At 36.8% G+C, this 27,963-nt stretch overlaps 1 protein-coding gene across 8 annotated transcripts in view; it reads left to right on the top strand.

Moving 5' to 3' along the window:
* TAF2 (TATA-box binding protein associated factor 2) overlaps positions 1–27,963 on the top strand; it is a 104,728-nt gene that overhangs the window by 62,370 nt on the left and 14,395 nt on the right. For 5 of the 8 annotated variants that reach the window (XM_031669711.1, XM_031669710.1, XM_031669714.1 and 2 more), the window contains 7 exons: positions 8,679–8,872; positions 10,552–10,691; positions 13,100–13,169; positions 15,127–15,236; positions 24,542–24,771; positions 26,438–26,593; positions 27,074–27,179. In XM_031669711.1, the coding sequence (XP_031525571.1) occupies positions 8,679–8,872; positions 10,552–10,691; positions 13,100–13,169; positions 15,127–15,236; positions 24,542–24,771; positions 26,438–26,593; positions 27,074–27,179 (1,006 nt within the window). The remainder of the gene's footprint in view (positions 1–8,678; positions 8,873–10,551; positions 10,692–13,099; positions 13,170–15,126; positions 15,237–24,541; positions 24,772–26,437; positions 26,594–27,073; positions 27,180–27,963) is intronic. The other 3 variants (XR_004185920.1, XR_004185921.1, XM_031669712.1) reach the window with 2 other exon arrangements.

The following is a 27,963-nucleotide window of genomic DNA, read 5'->3' as shown; positions in this document are numbered from 1 at the left end:
GCCTCAGCCTCCTGAGTAGCAGGGACTACAGGCGCATGCTGCCATGCCCAGCTAATTTTTTGTATTTTAGTAGAGACAGGGTTTCACCATGTTGCCCAGGCTGGTCCGGAACTCCTGAGCTCAGGCAGTCAGCCCTCAGTCTCCCAAAGTGGTGGGATTACAGGCGTGAGCCACTGTACCCGGCCATGCTATATCTTTTAAGTGGAACATTTATGCCATTTCTGTTCAAGGTTAATATTGAAAAGTGAGGTTTTCTTCCTGTCATACTGTTGTAGGTAGTTGCCTTGGAGCCTTAATTGTGTAATTATAGGATCTGTGAGCTTTCTGCTTGCATGTGCTTTTATGTTGGTGAGCGTCATCCTTTCATTTCTATGTTTAGAACTCCTTTGAGCATTTATTATAGGTCTGGTCTAGTGGTGATGAATTCCCCTTGATTTGCTTGTCTGGGAAAGACTTTATTTTTCCTTCATTTATAAAGCTTGGTTTGGCAGGATATCAAATTCTTGGCTGGCATCTTTTTTCTTTAAAGAAGTGAAAAATAGACCCCCAATCTCTTCCAGTTTATACGGTTTCTGCTGAGAAGTCTGATGGGATTTCCTTTATAGGTGATTTGACACTTCTCTCTAGCTGCTTTTAAGATTTGTTCTTTTAAGTTGACCTTGGGTGGTCTGGCCCCTATATGCTCTTGTGAGATTTGTCTTATTTCATTATCTCCCAGTTGTTATCTGGATTCCTTGTCTGGATATCTATCACTGTAGTGAGATTGGGGAAATTTTCCTGAATTAGTTCCTCAAATATGCTTTCTAAACTTACTACTTTTTTTTTCTGCCCCAGGAATGCCTATAAGTTATAGGTTTGGTCACTTTATATATTCCATATTTCTTGAAGACTTTGTTCATTTAAAAAAAAAATTGGGGGCTGGGTGCAGTGGCTCATGCTTGTAGTCCCAGCACTTGGGGAGGCCGAGATGGGCAGATCACTAGGTCAGGAGACAGAGACCATCCTGGCTTACACGGTGATACCCTGTCTCTACTAAAAGTACAAAAAAGTAGCTGGGCATGGTGGCACGTGCCTGTAGTCCCAGCTACTTGCGGGGCTGAGGCAGGAGAATCGCTTGAACCCAGGAGGTGGAGGTTGCAGGGAGCCGAGATTGCACCATTGCAGTCCAGCTTGGGGACAAGAGCGAGACTCCGTCTCAAAAAATAAAAATAAAAAATAAAAGAGTTTTAACTGGGTTAATTCAAAAGACCAGTCTTCAAACTCTGAAATTCTTTCTTCTGCTTGGTCTAGTATGTTGTTAAAGCTTTAACCTGTGTTTTGAAATTCTTTAAGTGAATTTTTCATTTCCAGAAGTTCTGTTTATTGCTTTTTAAAAAAATACATCTATCTGGTCTTTCATCTCCTGAATTGTTTTTCTAGTTTCTTTGTGTTGGTTTTCCACTTTCTCTTGTGTCTCATTGGGCTTCCTTGCAATCCATATTTTGAATTCTTTATCAATCATTTCAAAGTTTTCATTTAGGTTAGGATCCACTGATAAGCGAGCTAGTGTGTCACAGTATTCTGTTTCTTCATGATGCTGGAGTTGTGCTCATTCCTTCTCATCTGTAGCTGTTGTCACTTCTGATTTTTGAATTTACTTTCGTTTGGATGGGACTCCCTCTCCCCTCCCACCTTGAGGATGCAACTGTAGAGTATATTGGGTAGGGTATTTTTTTTGGCTGGGTTTCTATTGTATTGGGTTATGCAGTTCAGCCTACAAGTCAGTAGGTGGTGCTTACAGGTAAGAGCCAGCTGTGGTAAAAGCAGATGGGTGTGTACTTGATCTTTGTTTACTGTGTGGTACTCTTTTTTTTGTTTCAGCCCTGATAGGGGTGGCTAGTGAAGCTCCTAGTGAATGCACTGAAGTCTCTGCAGGAGGGCTCCACTAGCTCCAAGTCTTAGGCAGGAACGTGATCTCTTTCCCTGTCACACTCTTGTTCTGGGGCTCATAACTCTCCATGCAGATACACACTGTCATCTGTCTCCAGGCCATAGTGTAAGTGAGAATCGCAGAAGACACCTCTCCCCCTGCTCTCCGCTGGAGTGGTTTCATGCTGGAACTCCTCACTCAGCCCAATACAGACAGCTTTGTGGCTCTCACCTGTTCTCCAGTGTGGTAATGCTGCTGCTTTGAGCAGAGAGGGGAAAGGGCTCCATCTTTTGGCACAAGCAGGTGGGTGTCAGCTGTGGTGCTGTCAGCTGACTGGGTCAGCCTAAGCCCAGACTCGATGGACCTAATAGACATTTACAGATTATTCTATCCAACAACTGCGGAATATGTATTTCTCCTCTGCACATGGAACATTCCCCCAAATTGACCACATGCTTGGCCAGAAAGCAAATCTCAGTACATTCAAAAAAATCAAAATCATATCAAGTATCTTCTCAGACCACAGTGGAATAAAATTAGAAATCAATACCAAGAGGAAAAAATAAGGAGTTTTTCAATAGGTAGAGGAAGGAGAAAGGTGCCCTGGGGTTAAGAACACATTAACCAAAGTACAAGAGGCATGAAAATGCAGTGTGTTAAAGCAAGAGAAAAGTTAGTGATGCACCTTCATGGTAAAGGGGTACAAAGCTGGAGGTAGTGGACTGGACAAGGCAAACCTCCAAGCCCAGAGCCTGTAAATGGCCTGCTTGATGGTGTGTGGGAATCCTCAGGCAGTAACAACTGAGTTGGTGACAGAATACGCAGGTGGTGGGAACCCCAGGGTTGATCACAGGCCTGTCAGCATGGGCTCTCAGAAGGGCTCTGGCTGGCAGCTGAAACAGTTGGGTGGGAGCAGGGTGGCCACGCTGCTGTTCTTTCGCTGAGGAAGGCGGACGCCCTCAGCTGGAGCAATGGAGGCTGGCTGCTCTGGGATGCGTGACCTGCTTGCACTTCCCTTTTACAGGAGTGGTGGTGTATTTTGCTGTTGGGGACATGCAAACATGCTCAGCCTCCCCCTCTCTCCCTGGCCTTGAAGTGGCAGTGTGGCATCTGTGGTGGCCTATGGTGGTGACAACTGCTGTGGCAGGAGCCAAAGGGCAGGTCCCTGGCTTCTTGGGGCTTGGCTCTCACAACACTGGACCACAGCCAAAATATACATGCAGCGGCAGGGCGGCTGTGCTGTGGACCCAGCGCTGAAGAAGTGGGAACCTGTTTAGCAAAGAGTAGCTGAAGCAGACTTCCTGCCTGCTCCTCTCTGCTGTGCTGCCGTATCTGTCTTTGGGTTGTGTGAAAATACCGGGCCTGCCTCCTCCTTCCCTGGTGGGGCAGTAGCAGCTGGCACCTGACTGCTCAAGGACCAAAGCCTGTGGGATTCCACGTAGACTCCAGCAGTCTCTCTACAGTCTCCAGGCAGCTCTCTGTATTAGACTGGAGGCCTGAGGGGCCAAGAGGACTTGGCTCCCTGTGGCTAGGATTGTAAAAGTTCTTAGTAGAAGTATGGAACCCCAGGGATCTCTCACTCACTCATCCTTTCCCCACATCAGGGAGCTTCTTCCAGCTCCACACTTGCCCTGGTTCAGCTGGCTGCCAGGCTTTGCTCTCCTCTGCTTTCCATGATTCCCATTGCTTCTCTGATGAATTCCAGCATGCCCTCTTAAGATGATAATAGTTGAAATGTTCGTATTTACTTGCTACTTTGATTCCTGTCTGTGAGAGAGGCTCCCACTAGTTGCTTCTAACCAACCATCTTGAACCAGAACCTCAGTGTTAATATTTTATATCACTATTTCTATATTTTTATTTCATTTTAGATACTTTTCCTCTACAAAGTTTTATCAGTCACATTATAAGAATTGGTGAGATTGGAAGGTAGTCCTATATCCCCCTGTTGTCAGTGGCTGTCAGTTCTGTCTCATATGAATTAAATTTGTGGAGGCTTACTGAACCAGAAGATATATGCAGGTGTGTGTAAATATGTGTAGGCGTGTAAATCAGAAAGCATGCGTAACACTTTTTTTAATGATTCTGAGAGCTCTTCTCTACCCTATTTATATACTTTTCCAGAAGAGGTTATATATACCTACATATATCATGTATCTTCCATCAGCAACTTTTTTTGTTATTTTTTTGAGAGAGAGTCTTGCTCTGTTGCCCAGGCTGGAGTGCAGTGGTGCAATCTTAGCCCACAGCAACCTCTGCCTCCAGGGTTCAAGAGATTCTCCTGCCTCAGCCTCCCGAGTAGCTGGGCTTATAGGCATCTACCACCACACTCAGCTACTTTTTGTATGTTTAGTGGAGATGGGGTTTCACTATATTGGCCAGGGTAGTCTTGAACTCCTGACCTCAAGTGATCTGCCCACCTCAGCCTCCCAAAGTCCTGGGATTACAGGTATGAGCCACCATAAGTCTTCACTGGTAAGCAAAGCTTCCATAGACTATCCAGCCTTGTTCATGCTGTAGCTTTATGATGTAAAATATTTATACCCTTTCATGTCTAACAGGTTTTCTCAACCATGGCACTTCTAACATTTCGGGTTGGATAATTGTTGTGGGGGTGTCCTGTACCCAGCAGCATGTTTAGTAGTATCCCTGGCCTCTACCCATTAAACGCTCTTAGCACCCCTTACCTCAGTTATGATATCCAGAAATCTCTCTAGACATTGCCAGAAAGTCTGAGGGGCAGAATTGTGTTGAGAACCACTGATGTGTAGGGATAATATTAAGAAATATATAAATAGTTTATTAGAACAGATTCCTAAATCACTAAGTAGGTTAGCTGAGATAAAGTTGTAAAAATGAATTTATTTGTGAAGTTAAATTGAATGTAATATCGTGGTTGTAGTGTATATCACCAAGCATAAGACTTGATTCTTCCTTTCAGCAGCTGTGATACCTGCATCATCTTTTCTATTTCAGTGTCCTAGTTCAGGCCTTTGTTATTCTCTGGACTCCAGAAAAAACTCTGTCATCTTGAGCAAATTACTTAATCTCAGTGTCTTAGTTTCTTCATCTATTAAGAAAAAGGGTGTTGTTAATAGTACCTCTATCTCATAAGATTTTCATGGAGATTACACAAGATAATACATATATAGCACTTAGAAGAATCCCTCCAGTTATTTTGCCTATCATTAGCAATTGCAACATTATCATCATTCCTAGCTTAATATCCCAATACCTTTCCTCTTAAAATATTGTTGTAGTTAAATCAGAGTAATCTTTGTGATGGAGCCCACCTGAGTTTCTTTCCTCCTTATAAAAATTCCCTCCTTAAAAACCTTCAGAGACTGTGCAGTGCTTATAAGTAAATTTATGCATGGCATTCAAAAACATTTTGAATGTTGGTGGTCCCAGTCCACGTCTCCAGCTTTGCACATCTTTTCTGTGAAGTTGCATCAGCAACTTTTCTCTTCCTTTAACACACTGCATTTTCATGCCTCTTGTACTTTTGTTAATGTTGTCTCCTTAACCCAAGGGCGCCTTTCTCCTTCCTCTACCTATTGAAAAACTCCTTATTTTTCTAAGATCAGTATATCCTCCTGATAGGATGCATTGTTTCATTTTGTTTCGTTTTCTTGACTCCTGGAACAATTTGATTACTTTTCCTGTCTTCTTACTCTTGTTTTCTATTTTGCTTGCAAATAAAATAGTTCTTGTCTTGAAGAAGTCATCTTATCTCTGTGCCTCCAGAACACTTAACAAGTACTAGATGCCTATATTTATGTATTCATTTAATTGTGTCTGTGTGTCACAGTCACTTTCTCAATCATTATCTGGCTACTATTTAGGAAGTATTTAATTTCTCTCCTTTAATCAGAAAGCCCACAGAACTTATTACATTGTATAATAGCAAAAACACAACAATGGAGATAATTAGATTTAAATTTCCTCTCAATAACCAGATGTTTTATTTCCTTTGAGAATTGTTATACCTGACCTTCTGCCTTCTGGATTTAAAATATGTATTTTTTAAATAAAAACATTAATTAAAAGCATTTTGGTAAGATTCTTTCCTTCCTAGTCTGCTAGTTTATTTTGGCCTTAATTTTTAGTGTTCCTTTTTTCCCCTATACTTGAATTTCTTTTACTTGAAGAAATTAGAATTTAGGATGGTGGCAAATCACATTATATTCAAATGGAAAAGGAAAATGTTTTATACATTATGTCATTTTTTTTGTGGAGTGTTTATATAATTTAATTCCTTTATACTACTTTCTAATTTGTATAGTGATTTTACTCACCTTAAATTCTTTGAAATGTGCCTATTCCTGTGGTTTAAGATGTTTGTCAACCCTTGTTTGACAAAAGTAAGACACAGAAATTGAGAGTCTAAAATTACACAGGGAATGTAATCTGGGAATTGTGCTGTAAGGCCCTGCTACCCATTTGTGTGGTGATGTTTTTAGTATTACCATGCTACCTTACAGCATGCCATTATGCTTGTCATCATTTATGATTTTGTGTGGCACACACTGGTATATTATTAAATTTTATACTTCAGTATTGTTGTAAGGCTCATTATGTTTTCATTTTGAAAAGAAGGCTTATCAGTTTTTATAGTCAGATGCTGTAAATTAAGTAGTTTTATATGACTTAGTACCTCAGAATACTAAGGATAGCATAAATGCAAATAATAACTACAATAGGTAACACTAATAGTTACTAAGTTCTTGTGTGTTCCATGCCTTATGCCAAAACATAGATGATCTAATATCCCCACCAGACCACTGAAATAAATACTATATTTATTTATTTATTTTATTTTAATTTTTTTGAGACGGAGTCTCGCTCTGCTGCCCAGGCTGGAGTGCAGTGACGCAATCTCAGCTCACTGCAACCTCCGCCTCTCAGGTTCAAGCAATTCTCCTGCCTCAGCCTCCCAAGTATCTGGAATTACAGGCATGTACTACCACACCCTGCTAATTTTTGTATTTAGTAGAGACAGAGTTTCACCATGTTGGTCAGGTTGGTCTCAAACTCCTGATGTGATCTGCCTGCTTCAGCCTCCCAAAGTGCTGAGATTACAGGTGTGAGCCACCACACCTGGCCTATTATTATTATTTTTTGAGGCAGAGTCTTGCTCTGTCACCCAGGCTGGAGTGCAGTGGTGCAATCTTGGCTCACTTGAGATGGAGTCTTGCTCTGTCACCCAGGCTGGAGTACAGTGGTGCAATCTCGGCTCACTACAACCTCTGTCTCCTGGGTTCAAGTGATTCCCATGCCTCAGCCTCCCGAGTAGCTGGGACTACAGGCGCCTGCCACCACACCTGGCTAATTTTTGTATTTTTAGTAGAGATGGGGTTTCACCCTGTTAGCCAGGCTGGTCTGTAACTCCCATCTTAAGTGTTCCACCTACCTCTGACCTTAAGTGTTCCGCCTACCTCTGCCTCCCAAAGTGCTGGGATTACAGACGTGAGCCACCACTTCCAGCCTTAAATACTATTAATGTCCCAGTTTTCATGTGAGAAGATTGAGGCTTATAAAAGTTAAGATCTTGAGTTACCCAAAGTCACATGATTGTTTTCTGTGGTTCCAGTAAACTGAAGCTGTAGAAATTAAAATTTCAATCATTATAGTGGTCTGAAAGCAAAACTTTATAGTGAATACTTTTGGGGTATTTTTTCTTTGGTGTTGTTTGTTTGTATGTGCCTTCTTTTTTTTTCCTGCCCCGTATTTGAACATAAAAATGTTTAGGGACTGTGCAATATGTGTGTCAATGTGAGCTTCTGCCTCCATAGTAGAAATCAAAAGGGGGCAGGTATTCTTCTTCCAGTCCCTTGGCAGTTTGTGTTAGCACAAAATATTCTCAGCATGCTGATAGAATTCATTTGCTTACTCCGTGTTGAATTTCCCAGGCCACAGCATCTGATTTGCTGAGTATAAATCAAGCCACATCCAGGTCACTTTTCAATAAATTGCTTCTGTGAGAATTGACTGCCATATAGATTAGGATTTGTTTTTTTTTAATGGCTTCCTTCTCTGTTCTGCTTCTCTGACTGGAACTCCCACATCAACCCTCCAGTTTCCTTATGCTTTCCCTCCTATTTTCTATCTCTTTTTTTTTTTTTTGCTGAAAACTTTGGGATTCTTTTTTCTGTTTTATATTCCAATTTAATTTTAATCCTTATTTCCTGCATGTTTCTTTCTTTTTAAAATAATGTTATGCTATTGGAAGGCATACCTTAATTGATTATTTCTCAGACAATATTAATGATAGCTTTTAAATTTTTTTGTTCCCTACTGGTTTTCTTTTCCTTGCATTCTCTGTTTCTTCCATTTTTGTTTTTTGTTTTTGGATTTTTTTTTTTTTTTGGTCTTTGTTCTGGTGTCTATTTTTTATTTTGATGCTTCCTTCAAATATCTGATGATCATTGCTTGTGTGTTAATATGTTAAAGTATAGCATCGAATTTGAAACTGTGTTATAGCAATACTGTAGTCTCCTTTTAGAAGTATCTGGCTAAGTTACTGTAAGAGTACCTGAGAAGTAGTGAGTATTTATTCAGTAAGCTAATGTATCGTTATGGTGAATCTCTTTCACCGTTTTCAGAGTGACTGTATGCAAAGGGTAGAGTTGAATATTTACCAGAGGACTTGCTTGTGTTTTGGGAAAAATTTTATTTTATCTAAAATATAATTGTACAAATTTTATTTTGTTAATTTTGATCAGAAGAGTTAATTTTGTTATCTTCGCTTAATTTTTCTTTGGCCTAGTTTTCAGATAACTATTATCGTGCAGAAATGATTGATGCCCTGGCCAACTCTGTTACACCTGCAGTCAGTGTGAATAATGAAGTTAGAACTTTGGATAACTTAAATCCTGATGTGCGACTCATTCTTGAAGAAATCACCAGATTTTTGAATATGGAAAAACTTCTTCCGAGTTATAGACATACCATCACTGTCAGGTAGGATTAAATTCCTTACTTTAAACTTATTCTTATAACTATAAAAGAAATTTATTTTCATTGTAGAAAATTGGGTAATATAGTAAAGTAAAGGAGAAAACTAAAATTCTGTATGATTCTACTACCCACAGATAAATTATTAGTATTTGGAGAATGTCCTTCTAAATTTTTTCTCTCTTCAATTACGTAAATTTTTAATTACTTGAGATTATACTGTATATGTAGTTTTTGTATTTTTATATCATAAATATTTTCTCATGTCATCACAAATTCTTCATAAGCATTGCTTTGATGTCTGCATACTCTTTTTTTTCCGTTGGATTTTGTATAAACATTCACTATTGTTAGCCTTTTTTTAAGATGACTTTTCACTTTTACCAGCTTTACATGGCTGTCAAGAAGTTCTGCCAATTTAAGAGTTTGCTAAAAGTTGATTCAAACATAAACAATTTGAACTTTCCATATAGCGAATATATTACTAAAACATTTGGAGAAAATATTTAAATTATATTTTATGCTAAATACTTCTTTTTCTGAAAACTATTCCTGTTACAAGTATAATGACACTTGAAACTTTGAGTATGGGAATTTGTTTTCTTTTTTCTTTCTGTTTTTTTTTTTTTTTTTGAGACCGAGTTTTGCTCTTGTTCCCCAGGCTGGAGTGCAATGGCTCACCACAACCTCCGCCTCCCGTGTTCAAGTGATTCTCCTGCCTCAGCCTTCCGAATAGCTGAGATTACAGCCATGCACCACCATGCCTGGCTAATTTTTGTATTTTCAGTAGAGATGGGGTTTCACCGTGTTAGTCAGGTTGGTCTCGAACTTCCAACCTCAGGTGATACACCCACCTTGGCCTCCCAAAGTGCTGGGATTACAGTCGTGAGCCACCACACCCGGCTGGAATTTGTTTTCTTTTAACAGAATTTAGATACTAATTTTGAATTTTTATCATTGCAAAAATTTATTATAGTTATATGTCACTTAACAACAGGCGTATGTTCTGAGAAATGAGTCATTAGGCAATTTTGTTGTTTATGCAAATGTCATAGAGTATATTTACACAAACCAAATGGTGTAGCCTGCTGTATACTTAGGCTTTATGGTATAGCCCATTGCTCTGTTGCTTTTAGGCTATAAAGCTGTATAGCATGTTACTATACTGACTACCGTAGGTAATTGATAACACAATGGTAAGTACTTATATATTTAAACATATCCAAACATATGAAAGGTATGGTAAAAATATGGTATAAAAGATAATAAATGGTACCCCTGTATAGGACATTTATCATAAGATAAATGGAGCTTGCAGGCCTGGAAGCTGCTGTGGGTTTGTCAGTGAGTGAGTAGTGAGTGAATGTGAACGTGTAGGACATAATTATTGTACACTACAGTGGACATAATAAACACTGTGGACTTAGACTACACTAAATATATTAAAAACATTTTTTCTTCAGTGATAAATTAATTTTAGCTTACTAAACCGCCATTGTATATGCAGTTCATCATTGACTAAGATGTCTTTTATGTGGCATGTGACTCTATTACAAAATTGAAGGTGGATTAAAATCACATCAGTTTTTAAATTGATTGCCACAAAGGAATCTCTAATGTCTAGGAAACAAATTGATTCATAATACCTCAGTGAAAGTAGTTAACATACGTATTTTTTTCCCTAGTTGTTTGAGAGCCATACGGGTACTTCAGAAAAACGGACATGTGCCAAGTGATCCAGCTCTTTTTAAATCTTATGCTGAATATGGCCACTTTGTGGACATTAGGATAGCAGCTTTGGAAGCAGTTGTTGATTATACTAAAGGTAATACTTTAGAAATACATGCTTTTATCATTTTAGAAAGAAATATTTACTTTTTAAAGCCTGTGTTACTTATTGGGGTTTTCATAATAGTACAATATAGATATTTTAATTTTAAATTCTTGACTCAGTGATTTAGAAATCATCTTTGATAAATGTAGAATTCACATAACAGTTAATAAATGAGGGAAAGGAATAAAATTATAGGCATCTTTAGCCTTTCCAAGAAGTCAGTGTTCATCCTGTAGCTTTAATTGGATGTTATTTTAGGAAATAGAAGATTTTGGGGAAATTTCTATGAAGGATTCAAGAAAACATCTCACACCTGTGTAAAAATGTGTGTCTGTGAAGGTAGAGGATTAGACATAAACCCAAACTTCAGTACAGGAATTAGGCAAGGCATCATGAATATGGAAAAAACATAAGGCCAAAAAATCGCTAAGAGAAGAATACACATATATATATTTTTTAATTTAGGGGAGAAAGATACAGAGATGGAAATGTTAAAAAGTCATGAAGAATAGAGCAGGTGGAAGACGAGCAGTAATGTACGAAATAACAGAATACTCTGGGACTGTGTAAATGAAGCAGACCTATAGTAGTTTCTGATGAAATTTTAATTTTTAAGGCTAAAGGAAAATGTGTGAGTTTCTAGGACTATCAGAACCAGATTATTGTACAAGGCAAAAGAATAGTATGGCCTCTGAATTCTTTGGAATATGAAGAATCAAAAGACAGTGAACAAATGGCTATGTCATTATTAGGGAAAATTATGCCCCAAGATTTTCTGCCTTGCCAAAGTTGTGTTGCTCATGTAGCCTTGGAGAATTAGAACTGCATCTCTTATGTAACATTCTTAAAAACATAACTCCCAAAGATAATTTTCAGCTGACCTGGATGTGAGTCAAAATAATAACTCAAGACTGGTGAAAATGTGAAATGAAAGAACTGGTGATGAATAACTATGCCTGTCAAATACTTAAGCTTAAATATTTGTTAAACTGGTTGTAAAATTTAATGTGTATTTCAAAAATAATTTTTAAAAATTATGAAAATAGAAGAAACATGTAAATGTAATCTAAGTCTAAAATTCCAGATTCTAGCACTAAAATATGAGAGGAGTAAAAAACTTAAAATATGCTAAACTTTTGTCTGACTGTGGAAGGAGAAGAAGGGCTGAGAGTAGTTCTTCAGTAGATACTGGTCCATTTTTAAGTAGGGAAAAGTATACTCAAATCTTTGTAATTTTTGGTAAATTTCTGTAGAAATACTTGTTTACAATCAGAAAATAAAGAGTAATAACAACATAATGTGTATATTCTTATGTGTTGATCTAACTTCGAAAAGGACTGTCATTTGTGCTTCGTTTTTATTGAAGGTTTAAAATATCCTTTCCTGTTAGAAATAATTATGAAAACAGTGATTTTGTTGTTAAATGTATTTTTTGGCATGAAAGAAAATGTAATCCTGTATCCGTCTCCATTTCTGTTTTGACAAGTTTTGGGATCCACCAAATATGCCATTGTTGCCAGTCTTTCCCAAGATGTATGAATGGTTTTTAATGTCTTGTAAATATGAGTAAGATTTTATGAACTTGTACTACCTGAAATGAAATAGAATACTAATATTAGGATTTTCAAAAGAATGCTAAACTTAGATATAATTTAATTGTGAAATGTGAATCTACACTTCACTTTTGTTCATGTCTAAATGTGAACTATGACTTTAGACTTCATATTTTGTTAAATTGTAAATTTAAATATTGATACTCAAGTTAGAAAATGGAAGAAATGAAAAGTATTGCGAATAAAATTCTGAAGACGCAGCTTTTCAAATTATGAAAGCAAAACTTGTTTGAAAAGGTGAATGGAAATAGCTAGTCATTTTATGTCAACTATATTCGTAGCACTATTTTTGTAACTGCCTTTTATATTATGCTTGAAAAGTAAAACTGTTCTTTAGTCTTAAATGGAAGAAACCACTTGGGCAAAAACAGTGGACTATACAATATAATATAGTTGAGATACCATTGAGTGTCAAACCTCTCCATCATTTAGGCATCTAGGAAAACAATTGTATTTAAACAGATTTTGTCCAGTTAATCATCTGTAATTTAGGGTTCTTAATTACAACTTGCTTTATGTTATGCTTGCCATTGGTTTGAACTTTAGTAAAAAAATATATTCTTGATGCAACTTTATGTCTTGGCTCTAATATATAGCTTGATACTTATAAAACTTACAAAGTGGCCCATTGCATAAAAATGTAAGAGCTTACCTATAACCTTCAACTCTGATTGAAAACTCAGCTAAGGCAGAGTCCTAAATATTAAATGTAAACTCCCTGCTTATCACTCATTATTCATTATTTTATTTGGTATAATTAACAAATATATTTTCTTTTATTTTCAGTGGACAGAAGTTATGAAGAACTGCAATGGCTACTTAATATGATTCAGAATGACCCTGTACCCTATGTAAGGTTAGTTTATGTGCTATGATGCTATGATATTTTGTAAGTCCTATAATGAACTGAGTAATTTCAGATTAAGCATAAAATGCTTGTTTATGATTTTTGAAAATATGGGAATATCTTTTGCATTTATTCATGTCCTTTTTAAATTTGATTTTCAACATAAATTTTTTTGAGATGGAGTCTCACTCTGGCCCCAGGCTGGAGTGCAGTGGCGTGATCTCGGCTCACTGCAACCTCCACCTCCCAGGTTCAAGCGATTCTTCTGCTTTAGCCTCTCCGGTAGCTGAGATTACAGGCATGCACCACCACACCTGGCTAATTTTTGTATTTTTAATAGAGACGGAGTTTTGCCATGTTGGCCAGGCTGGTCTCGAACTCCTGGCCTCAAGTTATCCACCCCCTTGGGCCTCCCAAAGTGCTAGGATTACAGGCGTGAGCCACTGCGCTCAGCTAAAAAAAAATAATAATAATAAAATAAAATAATTATTAGCAGACCTTACTTGGCATTGAGAGTAATTTGGGTGACTTGGAAAGCAGCCAGACAGAAACTTCACTTTTATTCTTCAAGCAGATTAAAAGTATAACAACTTAAAATGCAATAAAGAATAAACTCACATTTTGAAATATGTTATTTACCTATATTACTGATCGGCTCTTACAAATAGAGTATGAGGCCTGAAGGAGAGGAATTGTGTTTATATATAAAGATGAAAATATGGATATGAAATATCCATAAAGATTTATATCGCCATTTATATTACCTATCTGTAAATTGCATTCTGTAATTACATTTCACTTTTATTCTTAAAACCCTTCAGTAGTCTTATTTTACACAGTCTTAAATTTCAAAGCACAAGAGGATGTTAACAGAATCTACATCTTTTAGGTTTACAGACATTAAATTGCAGCCAAAAGGGGTTAAATTATTTACAATCTGGCAGTTTCACTTTTCTCCCATCTCTTTCTCAATTACAAATCCAATTTGATGTCTTACTACCATCAATTAAATGTAAAAATTTCCCCAATTCACCTTCTTTAAAGTTTTGCCAACCTCCGTAAGAATTACAACCCAATTTCTTTCTCCCTCACTTATATCCAAGCATTGCAGTTACTCTTAGTAATTTCTCACACTTGGTCCTAGAGCTGATGTTGATGCTTTCATTAAATGCTAGACTACTGCAGTAGGTTTCTTCTCCTTTCTTTTCTCTAGCCTTTAATGGTGTCTTCTACTCATAGCAGTGGATGTTTTCTTTTCCAAATTTTGTTTTCATTGCATTGCCCTATGTTTTAGAGAACTCCATAATATGTTCAGGTAGCCTCTCATATGAGATAAAAACTCCCAGTTGTGGAGTTTAAATGTTACCCTCTATTAGGATACTCTTCTCAACCTCAGCTTGTTTTAAGGAAAACTTTTTACAGTCTTTATATTTAAAATACTTCTGCACATTTCCATGTTTTACAAATATACTAGAGTAATCACATATATGTTCATTTTATTATCTCGAATATAGACTTATTGGTCTATATATAGATTTTTTTGCTCTGTGTTAAGATTTTTATACTTACCAATCATTGTACATATATCTAAGCAGAGTGGAATGTTCATTTTAGAAAGTGGAATGGGAAAGATTGGTTAGGATTATGTGGAGTCAGGTTTTAGAAGATCTCATCACACAGTAAGGTGATTTTAGAAAGACCAAATCCACCAGAATTTTTTTAAATTACTCTCTTATCCAAACCCCAGAGTGTTTCAGTGAAAAAACAAGTAGTAAATATTCAGGATGTGACATGGTGTCTTTGGAAATTAAACTAAATAAACGCAAAGCTAGATTTAAGAGAGAAAGTGATAAAATAGGAAGGAGAAACTACAGATAATTTTTCAGTGTTTATGGTGTCTCCTACTCATAGCATCTGTCAGTAAATGGTCAGCGAAAATTTGATTTTTTTTTTTTTAATCTTTCAGGCATAAGATTCTCAACATGTTGACTAAGAACCCACCATTTACTAAGAACATGGAGTCTCCCTTATGCAATGAAGCCCTGGTAGATCAACTTTGGAAACTTATGAATTCTGGTGAGAGAGCAGTGATTTAAATTTTTTTTTATTATTGTTATTAGAGTAGTTTGATTTTACAACAGGTTTTCAATTCAGTAGCATTTAGAACTAAAGGTAAAAGTTGAGATTTTTTTTTTTCTTTTAAGAAGACTATCACACCTTCACAGTGGTGGCTGTGATAACATTTATTAAGGATACTCACTTTGCTCCATAGGGTGGTTGAGGAAACAAAAATATTTATTTATATGAAAGTGTCAAATGGTTAAGGTGCTATAAATATCAGCCTGCAAAGTATTATTATTATTTCAGAAAGTTACAAAGGAGTGAAAAAATGTCTTCTCACGTCTTTCCCTGACCATCTAGTGGCCTTTTCCAGAGGTAACCAATTTTTTGTGTATCCTTCCAGAGGCAGTCAGTGCATATAGAATAACATACAGACTGTATTTTTTCAAAGTACTTACTGTTATTGTTCTGTACTGTGGAGATCATGATATCTCATCACAGTTTTTATTTTTTAATTTATTTTTATTTTTTTGAGATAGAGTCTCTGTCGCCCAGGCTGGAGTGCAGTGGTGTAATCTCAGCTCACTGCAACCTCCACCTCCCAGGTTCAAGTGATTCTTCTGCCTCACCCTCCTAAGTAGCTGGGATTACAGGCATGCGCCACTATGCCTGACTAATTTTTGTATTTTTAGTAGAGACAGAGTTTTACTATGTTGGCCAGGCTGGTCTCAAACTCCTGACCTCAGGTGACCCACCCTCCTTGGCCTTCCAAAGTGGTGGGATTACAGGCGTGAGCCACTGCACCCAACCTTGTCACAGTTTTAATTTACATTACTTGAGTGAGGTCAAGAGCTAAGAAACAGTGCTTAGGAGTGCTAGCTCTGGAACCCTTTGCAAAGGGTTGAATTTATTTATTGTGTGATTTGTCTGAACTGTTGTCATTTGTAAAATGTAGGTGATAATGATACCTACTTCAAATCGAATTAAATTAGTATTTGTAAAACACAGTGTCTGGCTCATATTGAATACTCAAAAATGTTATACTAGTATAATGATAGTTATGCTTCTCATATATTTGAGCTATTTGTATTTCTATTTTTGCAGGTTATTCATATTCTTTGCCATTTTATTTAATTGAATTATTGATTCTTTTCTATTGATTTATAAATGTGTATATTTAAAGAAAAATTGCCTTATGTCTGTGATAGGTTGAAATTGTAATAATGGTTTTGGTTTAAAGATTCAATCAAAAGCTAGGCTGAAATGTGTTTTGCTTAAAGATAGCAAGAGTTGTTGCAGATAGATAGTGGGAGAGCAGTGGATATTTATGCAATTTTTTTTTTTTTTTTTTTGAGACAGTCTTGCTCTGTTGCCCAGGCTGGAGTGCAATGGCACGATCTCAGCTCGCTGCAGCCTCTGCCTCCCAAGTTCAGGCGATTATCCTGCCTCAGCCTTCCGAGTTGCTGGGATTACAGGCGCCCACCACAGTGCCCAGCTAATTTCTGTATTTTTAGTAGAGACGGGATTTCACCATGTTGGCCAGGCTGGTCTCGAACTCCTGACCTTGTGATCCACCGCCTCAGCCTCCGGAAATGCTGGGATTACAGGCGTGAGCCACCACACCTGGCCTATCCAAATATTTAAAAGTTTTGAGTACGTCACTTTATTTGCTCTTTATAATATTGGAAAATAACTTGTCCTGCCTGTCTTATTAGTAGCTATTTCACTGACTCACAATTAAATACCAAATTTTAATTCTTTTATTTTATTACTTAGTTCACTAATATTGAGATGTTAAGTGGTTGTATAACTTCCGTTTTTTGGTTTCATAATAATAGTGCAATACCACCAAGTAAAGACACCATAGTAGATATTTATGTGAAATATAATAAAATTGAAAATAGGATGAACCTTGTCCTCAAGGTCTTTAGAAAACTACACATAAAACCAGTTTATACTAAAATATTGCTTATTTTTTTCCTAATGTTTTCTTTAATCTCTGAAAGAATAATTACTGCTTTTTACATAATGTTTTATATTTGCTACCTTTGGCTACCTTAAAAGATATTATTATTTGTGCTATTTAGACCCAGGGTATTAACACGTAAGTTCAGGAACTTACAAAGGTTCATTCAACAGTTCATATGTGGCAGTAACTCTGCTGTATTGAATATCTTCTTAACCAGAATACATGATTCCTTGATCATGATAAGTTACAAATTTAAAGAAAGCATAGTGAAATATGAAGAATTCTTTTATTATTTTCTAAAGAAGATGTTTTGGACAAAATAAATATGTGTTCAAGATTAATGAGACAATTTTTATAAAACATTTGAAGCTCATTGGAAGGTTTGATTATACGAATACAAGTTCTGGCTGATGTTTAGTATTTAATTTTGATAGTGTGCAGTGTAGTACAGTTCTGCTTTGGTTTAAAATTCTCTGCCAATATCTAAACCAGTGAGATCAGTAAGGCTATAGTCATAAACAGTTTATTACTCAGTTTTTCAGATTTATAAATGGAATAGTATGAACAATGGAAGTGGCATGAATAATTGGGAGGGTTAAAAAAATGTTTTTCTAGAACACTGGACAGTAGATAGTGTAGATGGACAAGAGAGAATTGTCATTTCCTTTCCAAGTCTGAACCTTTGGGATAAATGAATGAATCTGATCTAAGAAATCCTTCTTTTATTTGATTAAAAAATAATTAATGGTAAAAGTAATATAATCATGTTACAGAGTTTATCTGGAAAAACTACAAAGAAAGGAAATATTACATAATTCTTTTACATCAACACTATTAAGATTTGGGTATATTTGGCCTTTAGGAAAAAATAATTGTGTGTGTGTGTTGTGTTACATAGTTATAGTTGAAATAAAAGTTTTAAAACAGCATTTTACCATGAGAATTTTTCACATTGCTATATTCTTAATGGTTATTGTTTTAAGAAATGGTAGTGAGGGTTCATCAATAACAAAAGGAACTAGAACATCATCTAGGTCCCCAAATCCAGTGGAACCCTGCCTGCTCCTTATTTTGGGGCTTCTGGGCTATCTAGTCACTTGAGATAAGCATTATCTGGGAAACAAAAACTGTGAACAATGCAGATGTAATTATATTCATTTATTTCTCTCTTTCTACAAAGTGGATTTGAGGTATATTGACTTCACCTAGTTACAAAATTTACTGAACCAATTTAAAATATATAGGAGAGAATATCATGGCTGTTCAGAAGGATCATCTTATCATGTGCTTTTGAAGAATTAGAGTTTGTTTTCTTATTCTGAAGAATCAGAAACTTTTCAACGAGAGAGAAATTGTGGTTGGACTTACAGAAGCAGGATTTCAAAAATTGAAATCAATTTGAGAGTGAGACAGAATGATACTCATGACTTTAAAAAATTTATATGCCATTCAGTTAATACTAGTACTCATTTTAGAAATATTCTAGGGGAATTTGGAGCTGAGAGACTGGTACAGAAACTGAGGACTCTTGGTAACTGAATCACTTTAGTGACCATACCCCAGAGGGAAGGCTGTCAGACTTAAACTTTTTGAGATCTCAGGGCTGCGTGGTTTCTGCGTGTTTCTTGGTGTGTAGTAACTCCACTTAGCCTTAAATTCTGGGAGGTACTCTAGTATCTTTCCAACAGTTTTTGCTTTGTAAATATATACACATACCGATCTATATATGTGTATATTCACTCATACACATGTCAGATATCTTAACCCATTCTGTATGTAGTTTAATTTTTCATATACATGGTTATCTTCAGCATTTTGTTTTTAAAATTTTTAAAGCTTAAAAGTTTAAAGAATAATATAATGCATAATCATATACTTTCAGCTTGATTCACCAGTTAAAATTTTACCATTTACTTTATCTCCTTTCCTTCTGTTTCTTTATATTATATTTATACCCTGTTTTTTTCTGAATCATTTGAAAATAAATGGCATCATGATCCTCTTCCCAATAGTATATACTCCTGAGAATAAGGTCATTGTGCATATCCACAATATGATCATCAAACCCCACCCAGTATATAGCCCATATTCACAGTTCCCAAGTTGTTTCCAAAAATGCTCCTTGCAATTCCCATGACAACTTTTAAATTAATGCTCCACAGAAATATAGTAAACATTTTTAAAGACAAGGATCTTTTACATTATATGGTCTTTGTCCATGGTTGCTTAAGATTCTTAAATAAATAGGTTTATGTTTAATTGAAAATATTTGCCAGGGGCAGTCGTTTTTAAAGGTTTCACATATTAATTCACTAGTTTTTTCTTGAGCACTTTCTGTTTGCCACTATGCTACGTTTTCTGTGTATTAACTAAGTATAATGGAAAGAGAGACATAGGAACAGATAAATTATAATATGAAGAGATAGTTGCTAAAGAGAACAAGCCATTTGGGGAACCCAAAGAAAGGAGCCATGAACCCTGTCTGGAATACTAAAAAGTTCATGGAGAGGTAGTATTTGAGCTAGCTCTTAATGAATGGAAAGGAGTTTTCCAGCAGGATAAATACATTTTGAGGTGGTAGAATTATATATATAAAAGCCTCATGTTCTGAAGGAGTGTTGAGAAAATAGTATTATCTGGAAAGATAGATTAGGATCTACATGTGAAGGGCCTGGGGAGTTTAGGTTTTATGCTCTGGGCAATGAGGAACAGGTGTTGTTAGAACCAGGCTGACTTTGGTTAGCTGTGTGTGGTGGCTTTTTTCCACACAAAGAAATGATTTTCCTCTTCCAAAGGAATATGTATCAAAATTCAGAACATACATGATCCTGCTTTTATAGCTTTAAGTAAGATACTGAGTTACAGGCCAAAATGACAGTAATTTTAAAATACACTAAAAAATTAAAACCTAAGAATTGGAGATTTTTATTGGTGCTTCATATTTAATTTAAGACATAAATACTTTTGCTGGTCTTGCCTAATTGAGTGTTTTTTTTATATCTGAAGAAACAGATCTTCATTGAGGAGATAGTGTCTTTGACTCTTTATCATTATGAAGGAAATTTTAACTGTTGCTTCCACATTGACCTTTAGTGTCTGGCATATTACCATAAGAATGACATGAAAACATGAATTGTTCAAGTCATTGAATGCTGTTTATTTACATCATAATTTTTAGTGTTTGGAAATTTACAGCTACACTCAAGGGGGTAGAATGAGGGACAACTTCTAGTTCGGTTTGATAGGATTTGCTAGGTTTCAGAGTAAGAAAATAAACAGTTTTGATATTAACATCAGAAGGTTTCAAAGTTCTGTCCCACCATCTCTCTCTCCCTAATACCTTCCTTCTTAGGAATGGAAATGGTGGAAGAAAATTAAAACATCTTGATTCATCTGCTTAGGAAATTATATATGTATACACACACACATAAATAGAAATGAATTTGCTGTTTTTTTTTTTTATTGTAAGATGGACAGAACAGTCAGGATAGTAATTACCCAGTGGAAATTGTATTTCTGGCTTAACTGTGTACAAATTTCTAAGCTTCAGTTGTCAATAAGGAGTGCTGGGTTTATTCAGAAGTGTCCTGAAAACAGTGACTTTCAAAGTGAGTTTTCTTCTTAGCAGCTTTTTTAGTTGATCAGTTGTTTGTTTGTTTTTGAGACGGAATCTTACTCTGTCACTCAGGCTGTTGTGCAGTGGTGTGATCTCGGCTCACTGCAAGCTCCGCCTCCTGGGTCCTCGCCATTCTCATGCCTCAGCCTCTGAGTAGCTGGGACTACAGGCACCCACCACCACGTCCAGCTAATTTTTGTATTTTTAGTAGAGACTGAGTTTCACTGTGTTAACCAGGATGGTCTCGATCTCCTGACCTCGTGAACCTCCCGCCTCGGCCTAGATGATCAATTTTAATAGCAGTTACCTCAGAAAATGAAGAGATGATTTTTTAGTAGGATCAGATTTACTATTTTGGTGGTGTTTGTCTCAAGGCACTTTCTGATTTGAATAGACAACATTAATACTGGGTTTTTTTACTTCTTGAATGTTGTTGTTCTGATTCAGATAAACAGGGTTGGTCTCAGAGTATAACTGCTAATGAAGACAGTATGAAAAGCATTTTTCCTGGGAGGAGAGACTAGTGACTGTTATTTTGTCGTATGTGATCATTCGTTGCCATAAGTGATGGGGAGAGGGGAGGTAGCTGGAAGATTAAAGATGGGTCTTCAGAATACTGTAACTGAAGGCAGAAATCAGAGGCTGTTTCAGGGCCTCTCTCTAATGGGATTGATTGACTTGGAATCATCAAATTTTAGACCTGATGAGGGGGTCTTAAAGGTCATCTGAGTGAACTACTCTAATCATCTCAGTTATAGCCCAGACAGCTGACTTGCCCAAGGTCACAGAGCTAACAGGCAATTAATTAGAAGTGTTTTTCTCCCCTTCTGTCTCTCAACTTAATTGAAATATACTAACGTACTAACGTGACAACCATTTTAAGATTTTATTCCATGATTTTGAAATACCATGAAATTTTGGCTTTTATCTCTATTTTTTGCTCTCTCTTGTAATTTTAACAAAAGTACTGCTATTCATTTTTTAGCTCCCTTGTAGTCCCCAATTTTAATATGTAAGTTCATTTTTAGGAGACAGAAAACACTATCAGGAATCTCCCTTAGGAACAAAACAGTGGTGTCCATTCCTTTGTCCAAATTAGAAGTCTAGCAAAACCAAAAACCCACATAGAAATAAAAAGTAACCAAAATCATATTGGAGGGCTTCAGTGCACTTAGCAGCCTTTACTGTGCTGCCTAATCATCCTTAAGCTGATGTTCCAAAACCAAATAAAAGCCCTAGCTCATCAAAATACACATACTCAATTTGTCTTTTAAAATTAACATATATATTTTTAAATGTTAAGGAATTCACAATTGAATGACTCATTTTGAGATCTTCCACAGCATATAAAAGTTCAGGCTGGTTTTTGCACACACATGATTAGGCAATATTGATCTTCAAGGTTTAATTTTCTTCCAAACAGCAAGTATACTCTAAACTGTTCTATTTTTTTTTTTTTAACTGATAAAATGGCTAAGATTCACTCCTTTTCTTGTTATACCCGTGGATAGAGAGATACAGCTGCTCTGGATTGCTTACTCCTGGCATTTCTTCCCTTCCCTCAGAGGGTTGAGACCGTCTAGCCTTTGCTAATAGAAGCCCCCAGGAATCTGATAACCTCCTCTTTGTGGAGCGTTTATATATGTAAAATGCTTTGAGGAGGAGAAATGAATGCCAACAAAATGATACTACCTCAAGCTGTTGAAGTGTCCACATATGCATATTCCAGGAAGAGAAAATGGGTTTCCAATGTAAAATTCTTGCTTTTACTGTGTCATGTTTTTTCCATTACTTGGTTCTCTATAGCTCTTGCCTCTCTCTTGCTTCTGCCAGTGTTATATGTCACACAACAGAAAAACTGAAAATGTCTCAAGTAGGAATGATGAGAGCTATTTCACAACATTATAGCATGCACAGTGGCCTAGTACAATGCACTCTCTAGTATGAAAGTGCATTTACAATTTTTCCTATTGCAGATTTGCATATAATTAATAACTACCTGTTAGAGTAAATGTGATGAGAATTACTATTAGTTGATAATGTATTTACTTATACTAATATTTGTTGTTGACAACCACAAAGTTTAATATTTATGATATCCAAATTTTTTCCTTTTTGTTTCTCCTTTTTAAATGTGGTACTCTTTTGAAACAACAGTTCTTGGTAAAAATTAGGTATTTATAGGGCCTTCCTTCCTCCCTTCCGTCTCTCCCTTCCTTTCTTTCTTTATTTTTTGAGACAAGGTCTCACTCTGTTGCCCAGGTTCGAGTGCAGTGTTGCAGTCTTGGCTCACTGCAGCCTCCGCCTCCTGGGTTTAAGCGATTCTCCTGCCTCCCCCACCCAGGTAGCTGGGATTACAGTCATGCGCCACCACACCCAGCTAATTTTTGTGTTTTTTAGTAGAGAGAGGGCTTCGCCATGTTGCCCAGGCTTGTTTTTAACTTCTGAGCTCAAGCGATCTGCCCACCTCGGCCTCCCAAGGTGCTGGGATTACAGGCATGAGCCACCATGCCCGGCCGGGCTTATTTTTCTTCTCAAGAAGAATATCCACTTTTCTTCTTTTCACTTATTCTGTACTCTTCAAGTCATTTAAAATTCTGACTAGAAACCATAGAGGTTGTGTAATCCTAGTTGACAAATTTCATCTTTTCAGTCTATTTGATGACAATATCTACTGGAGTGTTCTACTGGGGAGAAAAGGAAGGTGAAAAAACCCTGGTATCAATGTGCTGTGATCTGTCATTGCTATGGGGTAAGGTATGACTTGAGACCAAAACTCCTATTTTGGAGATGAAAAAACTGAGACTCACAGAAATGGAAAGAACTTGCCTCTAGTGTCTGAACTAGGAGAAACTGAACTTCTACCCAGGCAGTTATTTTCTAGTCAAGCCCACGTCTACTGCCCGTTGTCATGCTTGTGGTTTGCTTATTTCTGTTATTTAAAAATCAGAAATAAGTTCTCACTACAGTAACACAAATATAAAGGTGTTTAGCAAAATATTTTCCTCCTCTTCAATAAGTCCAATAGTAGTTGCATGGTTTCTTACTATATGTAAAACCTGAAAGTAGTAAGTTCTAGAGATCAGAAAATTTGTTTCCATGATAGGGAATGTAAAGGCTCATGGAGGCTGTCTTCCTAACAGGCTGTTAATGAAGAGAATCAGACAAGATGAACAGAGAATGAGTGAATGTGGGATAATTACTGAGGAGAAAGAATAAAAAGGAAGATTTAAGGCTACAAAAAATACGATTTTTGGGGCCGGGCGCGGTGGCTCAAGCCTGTAATCCCAGCACTTTGGGAGGCCGAGACGGGCGGATCATGAGGTCAGGAGATCGAGACCATCCTGGCTGACATGGTGAAACCCCGTCTCTACTTTAAAAATACAAAAAACTAGCTGGGCGAGGTGGCGGGCGCTTGTAGTCCCAGCTACTCGGGAGGCTGAGGCAGGAGAATGGCGTGAACCCGGAAGGCGGAGCTTGCAGTGAACTGAGATCCGGCCACTGCACTCCAGCCTGGGCGGCAGAGCGAGACTCTGTCTCAACAACAACAACAACAAAAAGACAATTTTTGGAATGTTAGATTTTTGGTTCATGTCTAGTATTCATTTTGTAAGATGAAAGGTGTGATAAAGGTTTTTCAGTTATAAAGTTCCTTTTGTTGTACAGGTTCTGGGACAGTTAAAATGTATGAATCAATGTGCATGTTGACTTAATTCTTTATTACGTACTTTTTAGGTACTTCACATGACTGGAGGTTACGGTGTGGTGCTGTGGACTTGTACTTCACACTTTTTGGCCTCAGTAGACCTTCCTGTTTACCCTTGCCAGAGCTTGGGTTGGTTCTTAATCTAAAGGAGAAAAAAGCTGTCTTGAATCCTACCATAATTCCAGAGGCAGTAGCCGGCAACCAAGAAGCTGCAAATAATCCAAGCAGTCACCCACAGCTAGTTGGATTTCAGAACCCTGTAAGAATCACATGTATTACAGAAGATGTAGTTTCATTATATAGAGCCATCTAGAGAAGAGAATTGTTTCCTGTGAACTAGTGAATTTTATAGCCACTAACACAGTTTCTTGTGTCCTTTTAAAACATGCTGGCTGACATTTGATTAGCACTGTGCAAATTATAAAATGCTACTGGCAACTATAAAACTGCACATAACAAATGATGTGCTCCTGGTCCCTTTACTCCTATTGTGATAATCTAATGATTTTTTCTATACTTGAACATAGAATTTCTTCTCTGAGTAGCAAAAGATAGAAATGAATATTTAACCTTTTTTTTTTTTTTGAGACAGAGTTCCATTCTTGTTCCCCAGGCTGGAGTGCAATGGCTCAATCTCAGCTCACTGCGACCTCTGCCTCCTGGGTTCAAGCAATTCTCCTGCCTTAGCCTGCTGAGTAGCTGGGATTACGGGTGATTGCCACCATGCCTGGCTAAGTTTTTGTATTTTTGGAAGAGACGGAGTTTCACCATGTTGTCCAGACTGGTCCCAAACACCTGACTTCAGGTGATCCACCCACCTTGGCCTCCCAAAGTGCTAGGATTACAGGCATGAGCCACCACACCCAGCTGAATATTTAACCTATTACATATTAACCCATCTTGTCCCATATGTGTTAATGGCAAGCCATGTGAAAACAGGGGCCTTGTCTTTTAAAAATTGTTGCTCTGTGTAATACCTAGCACAGTTCTAAACATATGATAAATGCCTGGCAAATGCTTGTTGAATGAAATAAAGAATGAATGAATGAATGACTAGGTAAATTAATAATCTGCTGATTTGGGAGGAGACTTTGTGTTACATTTTAAAACGTTTTATATATATACACACAGACACACACACACACACACACACACAGAGATATATATATGTTTGTTTGCCTTTAGAGAAGCTTTTATTTCTGCCTTTGTATTATAAAATCACCATTTTGTAGAAAGACTTATAAGATACATATTAATCATTTTACTGTAATTTAAAGGAATTTTTCCTGAAATATTTTTTTATTGATGACAAAATGTCTCCAATACTTCAAGCTTCATTTTTCACCAATATTTAGACCAGATTACTTGCCTGGCAATTCCCTACTGGTGTTTTGACACTTTAAATTGCAGATTCTCTCTATGCTAGTTAGTAATAGTTCATGTTAAATTTGCTTACTCACCTAAATTTTCTGAAGTATCATCATACTTATTTGTTGTCGATTTAAAAGATGTCCTAGAGTTTGGGTTATGAAGAAGTAAGACAAATACTTACATAGAAAAAAAAAGTCTCATTAAAGAGCTCTTTCAGATCTACATATTTATCAACCTGTGAAAATGGATATATTTATAATTCTTGCTCATATATGTTAATTAATCCACATTCACACTGCAGGTTAAGAGGAGAAAATGCATCAAAGGACATGTTCTTTGGGGAAAGCTCTGAAAGTTCACTTAAATACCTCCCTTCTCCCCCTAAAAAAGACCAACAGACAAGAAAAGATTACATTTATTTTAAGCCCATTGCTGATAATTTCTAGCCACTGGGCATGATCTAATCTGCATGGTTGCTATAGCTATTAGTTTTCAGCTGTAATATGAGCTACTCGTTTTCAGAAATCTAATTTTGATCTTGAATATTGCCGCAGGAAGATGATCACCTTGCCAAGGAAGCATCATGTAATATATCAGCTCATCAGCAGGGAGTGAAGAGGAAGTCTGATACACCACTGGGGTTCCCACTAGAACCTGGTCAAATACTGGAGAAGAATGAGGATAGCAGTAAAGTCAAACTCAAAATCAGAGTAAGAAATACAGGTTAAACCTGTATTAACAGTGTAGGATATTCACCTTCTTGTAAATCTTTTTGAATACTTGCAGTGGTTTTTCCTTAGCAGGAACACATGCGACAGACTGCATTATAAAACTCAAATGTCCTTCTGAGACATTCGAACCAAGCATTTAACTTATATTATCGCATAATTCTTCTCTATTTGGGGGAGGAACTATGTGTGCACGTTTCACCACAACTCATCACTTTTTCCCACAAAATAGGAGTAGATTTTAGTTGCTATTACATTTCCAGTAATTTCTAATTGGAGGCTGGACCACATAATCTTTTCTTTCTCTTAATATCTTTGAAGAAAGAAACTACTTTTTACTTTAAGATTATATGGGGGTATATCCTATGGCCTCTCTGCTACTTTTCCTAAGAGCTAAGATCCAAACATAACGTGTTGTAATGGTTCTTTTGTTCCTCTGTTTTATGTGTGTGTGTGTTTTAGTTTTCAAGTTCTCAAGATGAGGAGGAGATTGATATGGATACTGTTCATGATAGCCAAGCCTTCATTTCCCATCATTTAAACATGCTTGAAAGGCCGTCAACTCCAGGTAAGATTAGTATTCTGCAATCATTGAGGAGATGGAGACATTGATTAATACCAGTTTTTTAATATGTGTTACTTTATTTTCAAATGAACAAATATAAAGTTTAAAATTAGCCAGCTTAAAATATTAAATTGTATCAGGTTGTAACATAAATTAGCAAAATAACAAATAGAAAAAGTGTTTCTTTTGACTGTTTTATTTTGATCTTTTTTAAGTATTTGCTTGTATAAAATCCATCATTCAGATTCTTTCTAGTAGCTCTGATTTCTTTTTTATGTGTGTATGTTGTAGACTTGACTTTATGTAACCATAGTTAGATTAATTTTTTTTAACTGCAGTTAATGCTGCTTGTAGCACCACTTTCTCTTTTTGCCTGCCTATCTCATATAATATTATGTCAGTCATTTTCATAGGTCATTCAAAAAGCATCATGTTTTCTTTTGAAAATACTACCTAAGGGCCGCGCATGGTGGCTCACGCCTGTAATCCCAGCACTTTGGAAGGCCGAGGCAGGTGGATCAGGAGGTCAGGAGTTCAAAACCAGCCTGGCCAAGATGATGAAACCCCGTCTCTACTAAAAATACAAAAAAATTAGCCGGGCGTGGTGGCACGCACCTGTAATCCCAGCCACTCCGGAGGCTGAGGCAGAGAATTGCTTAAACCTGGAGGGGCAGAGGTTGCAGTGAGCCAAAATCGTGCCACTGCACTCCAGCCTGCGCAACAGAGCGAGACTCCATCTCAAAAAAAAAACAAAAACAAAAACAAAAAAACTACCTAAGACAACATA

This window comes from Papio anubis, chromosome 8, assembly GCF_008728515.1.
Source record: "Papio anubis isolate 15944 chromosome 8, Panubis1.0, whole genome shotgun sequence".
Classification (NCBI taxonomy): domain Eukaryota; kingdom Metazoa; phylum Chordata; class Mammalia; order Primates; family Cercopithecidae; genus Papio; species Papio anubis.
Note: the sequence above shows the minus strand (reverse complement) of the source record. Positions and strands in the feature narration are given on the sequence as shown.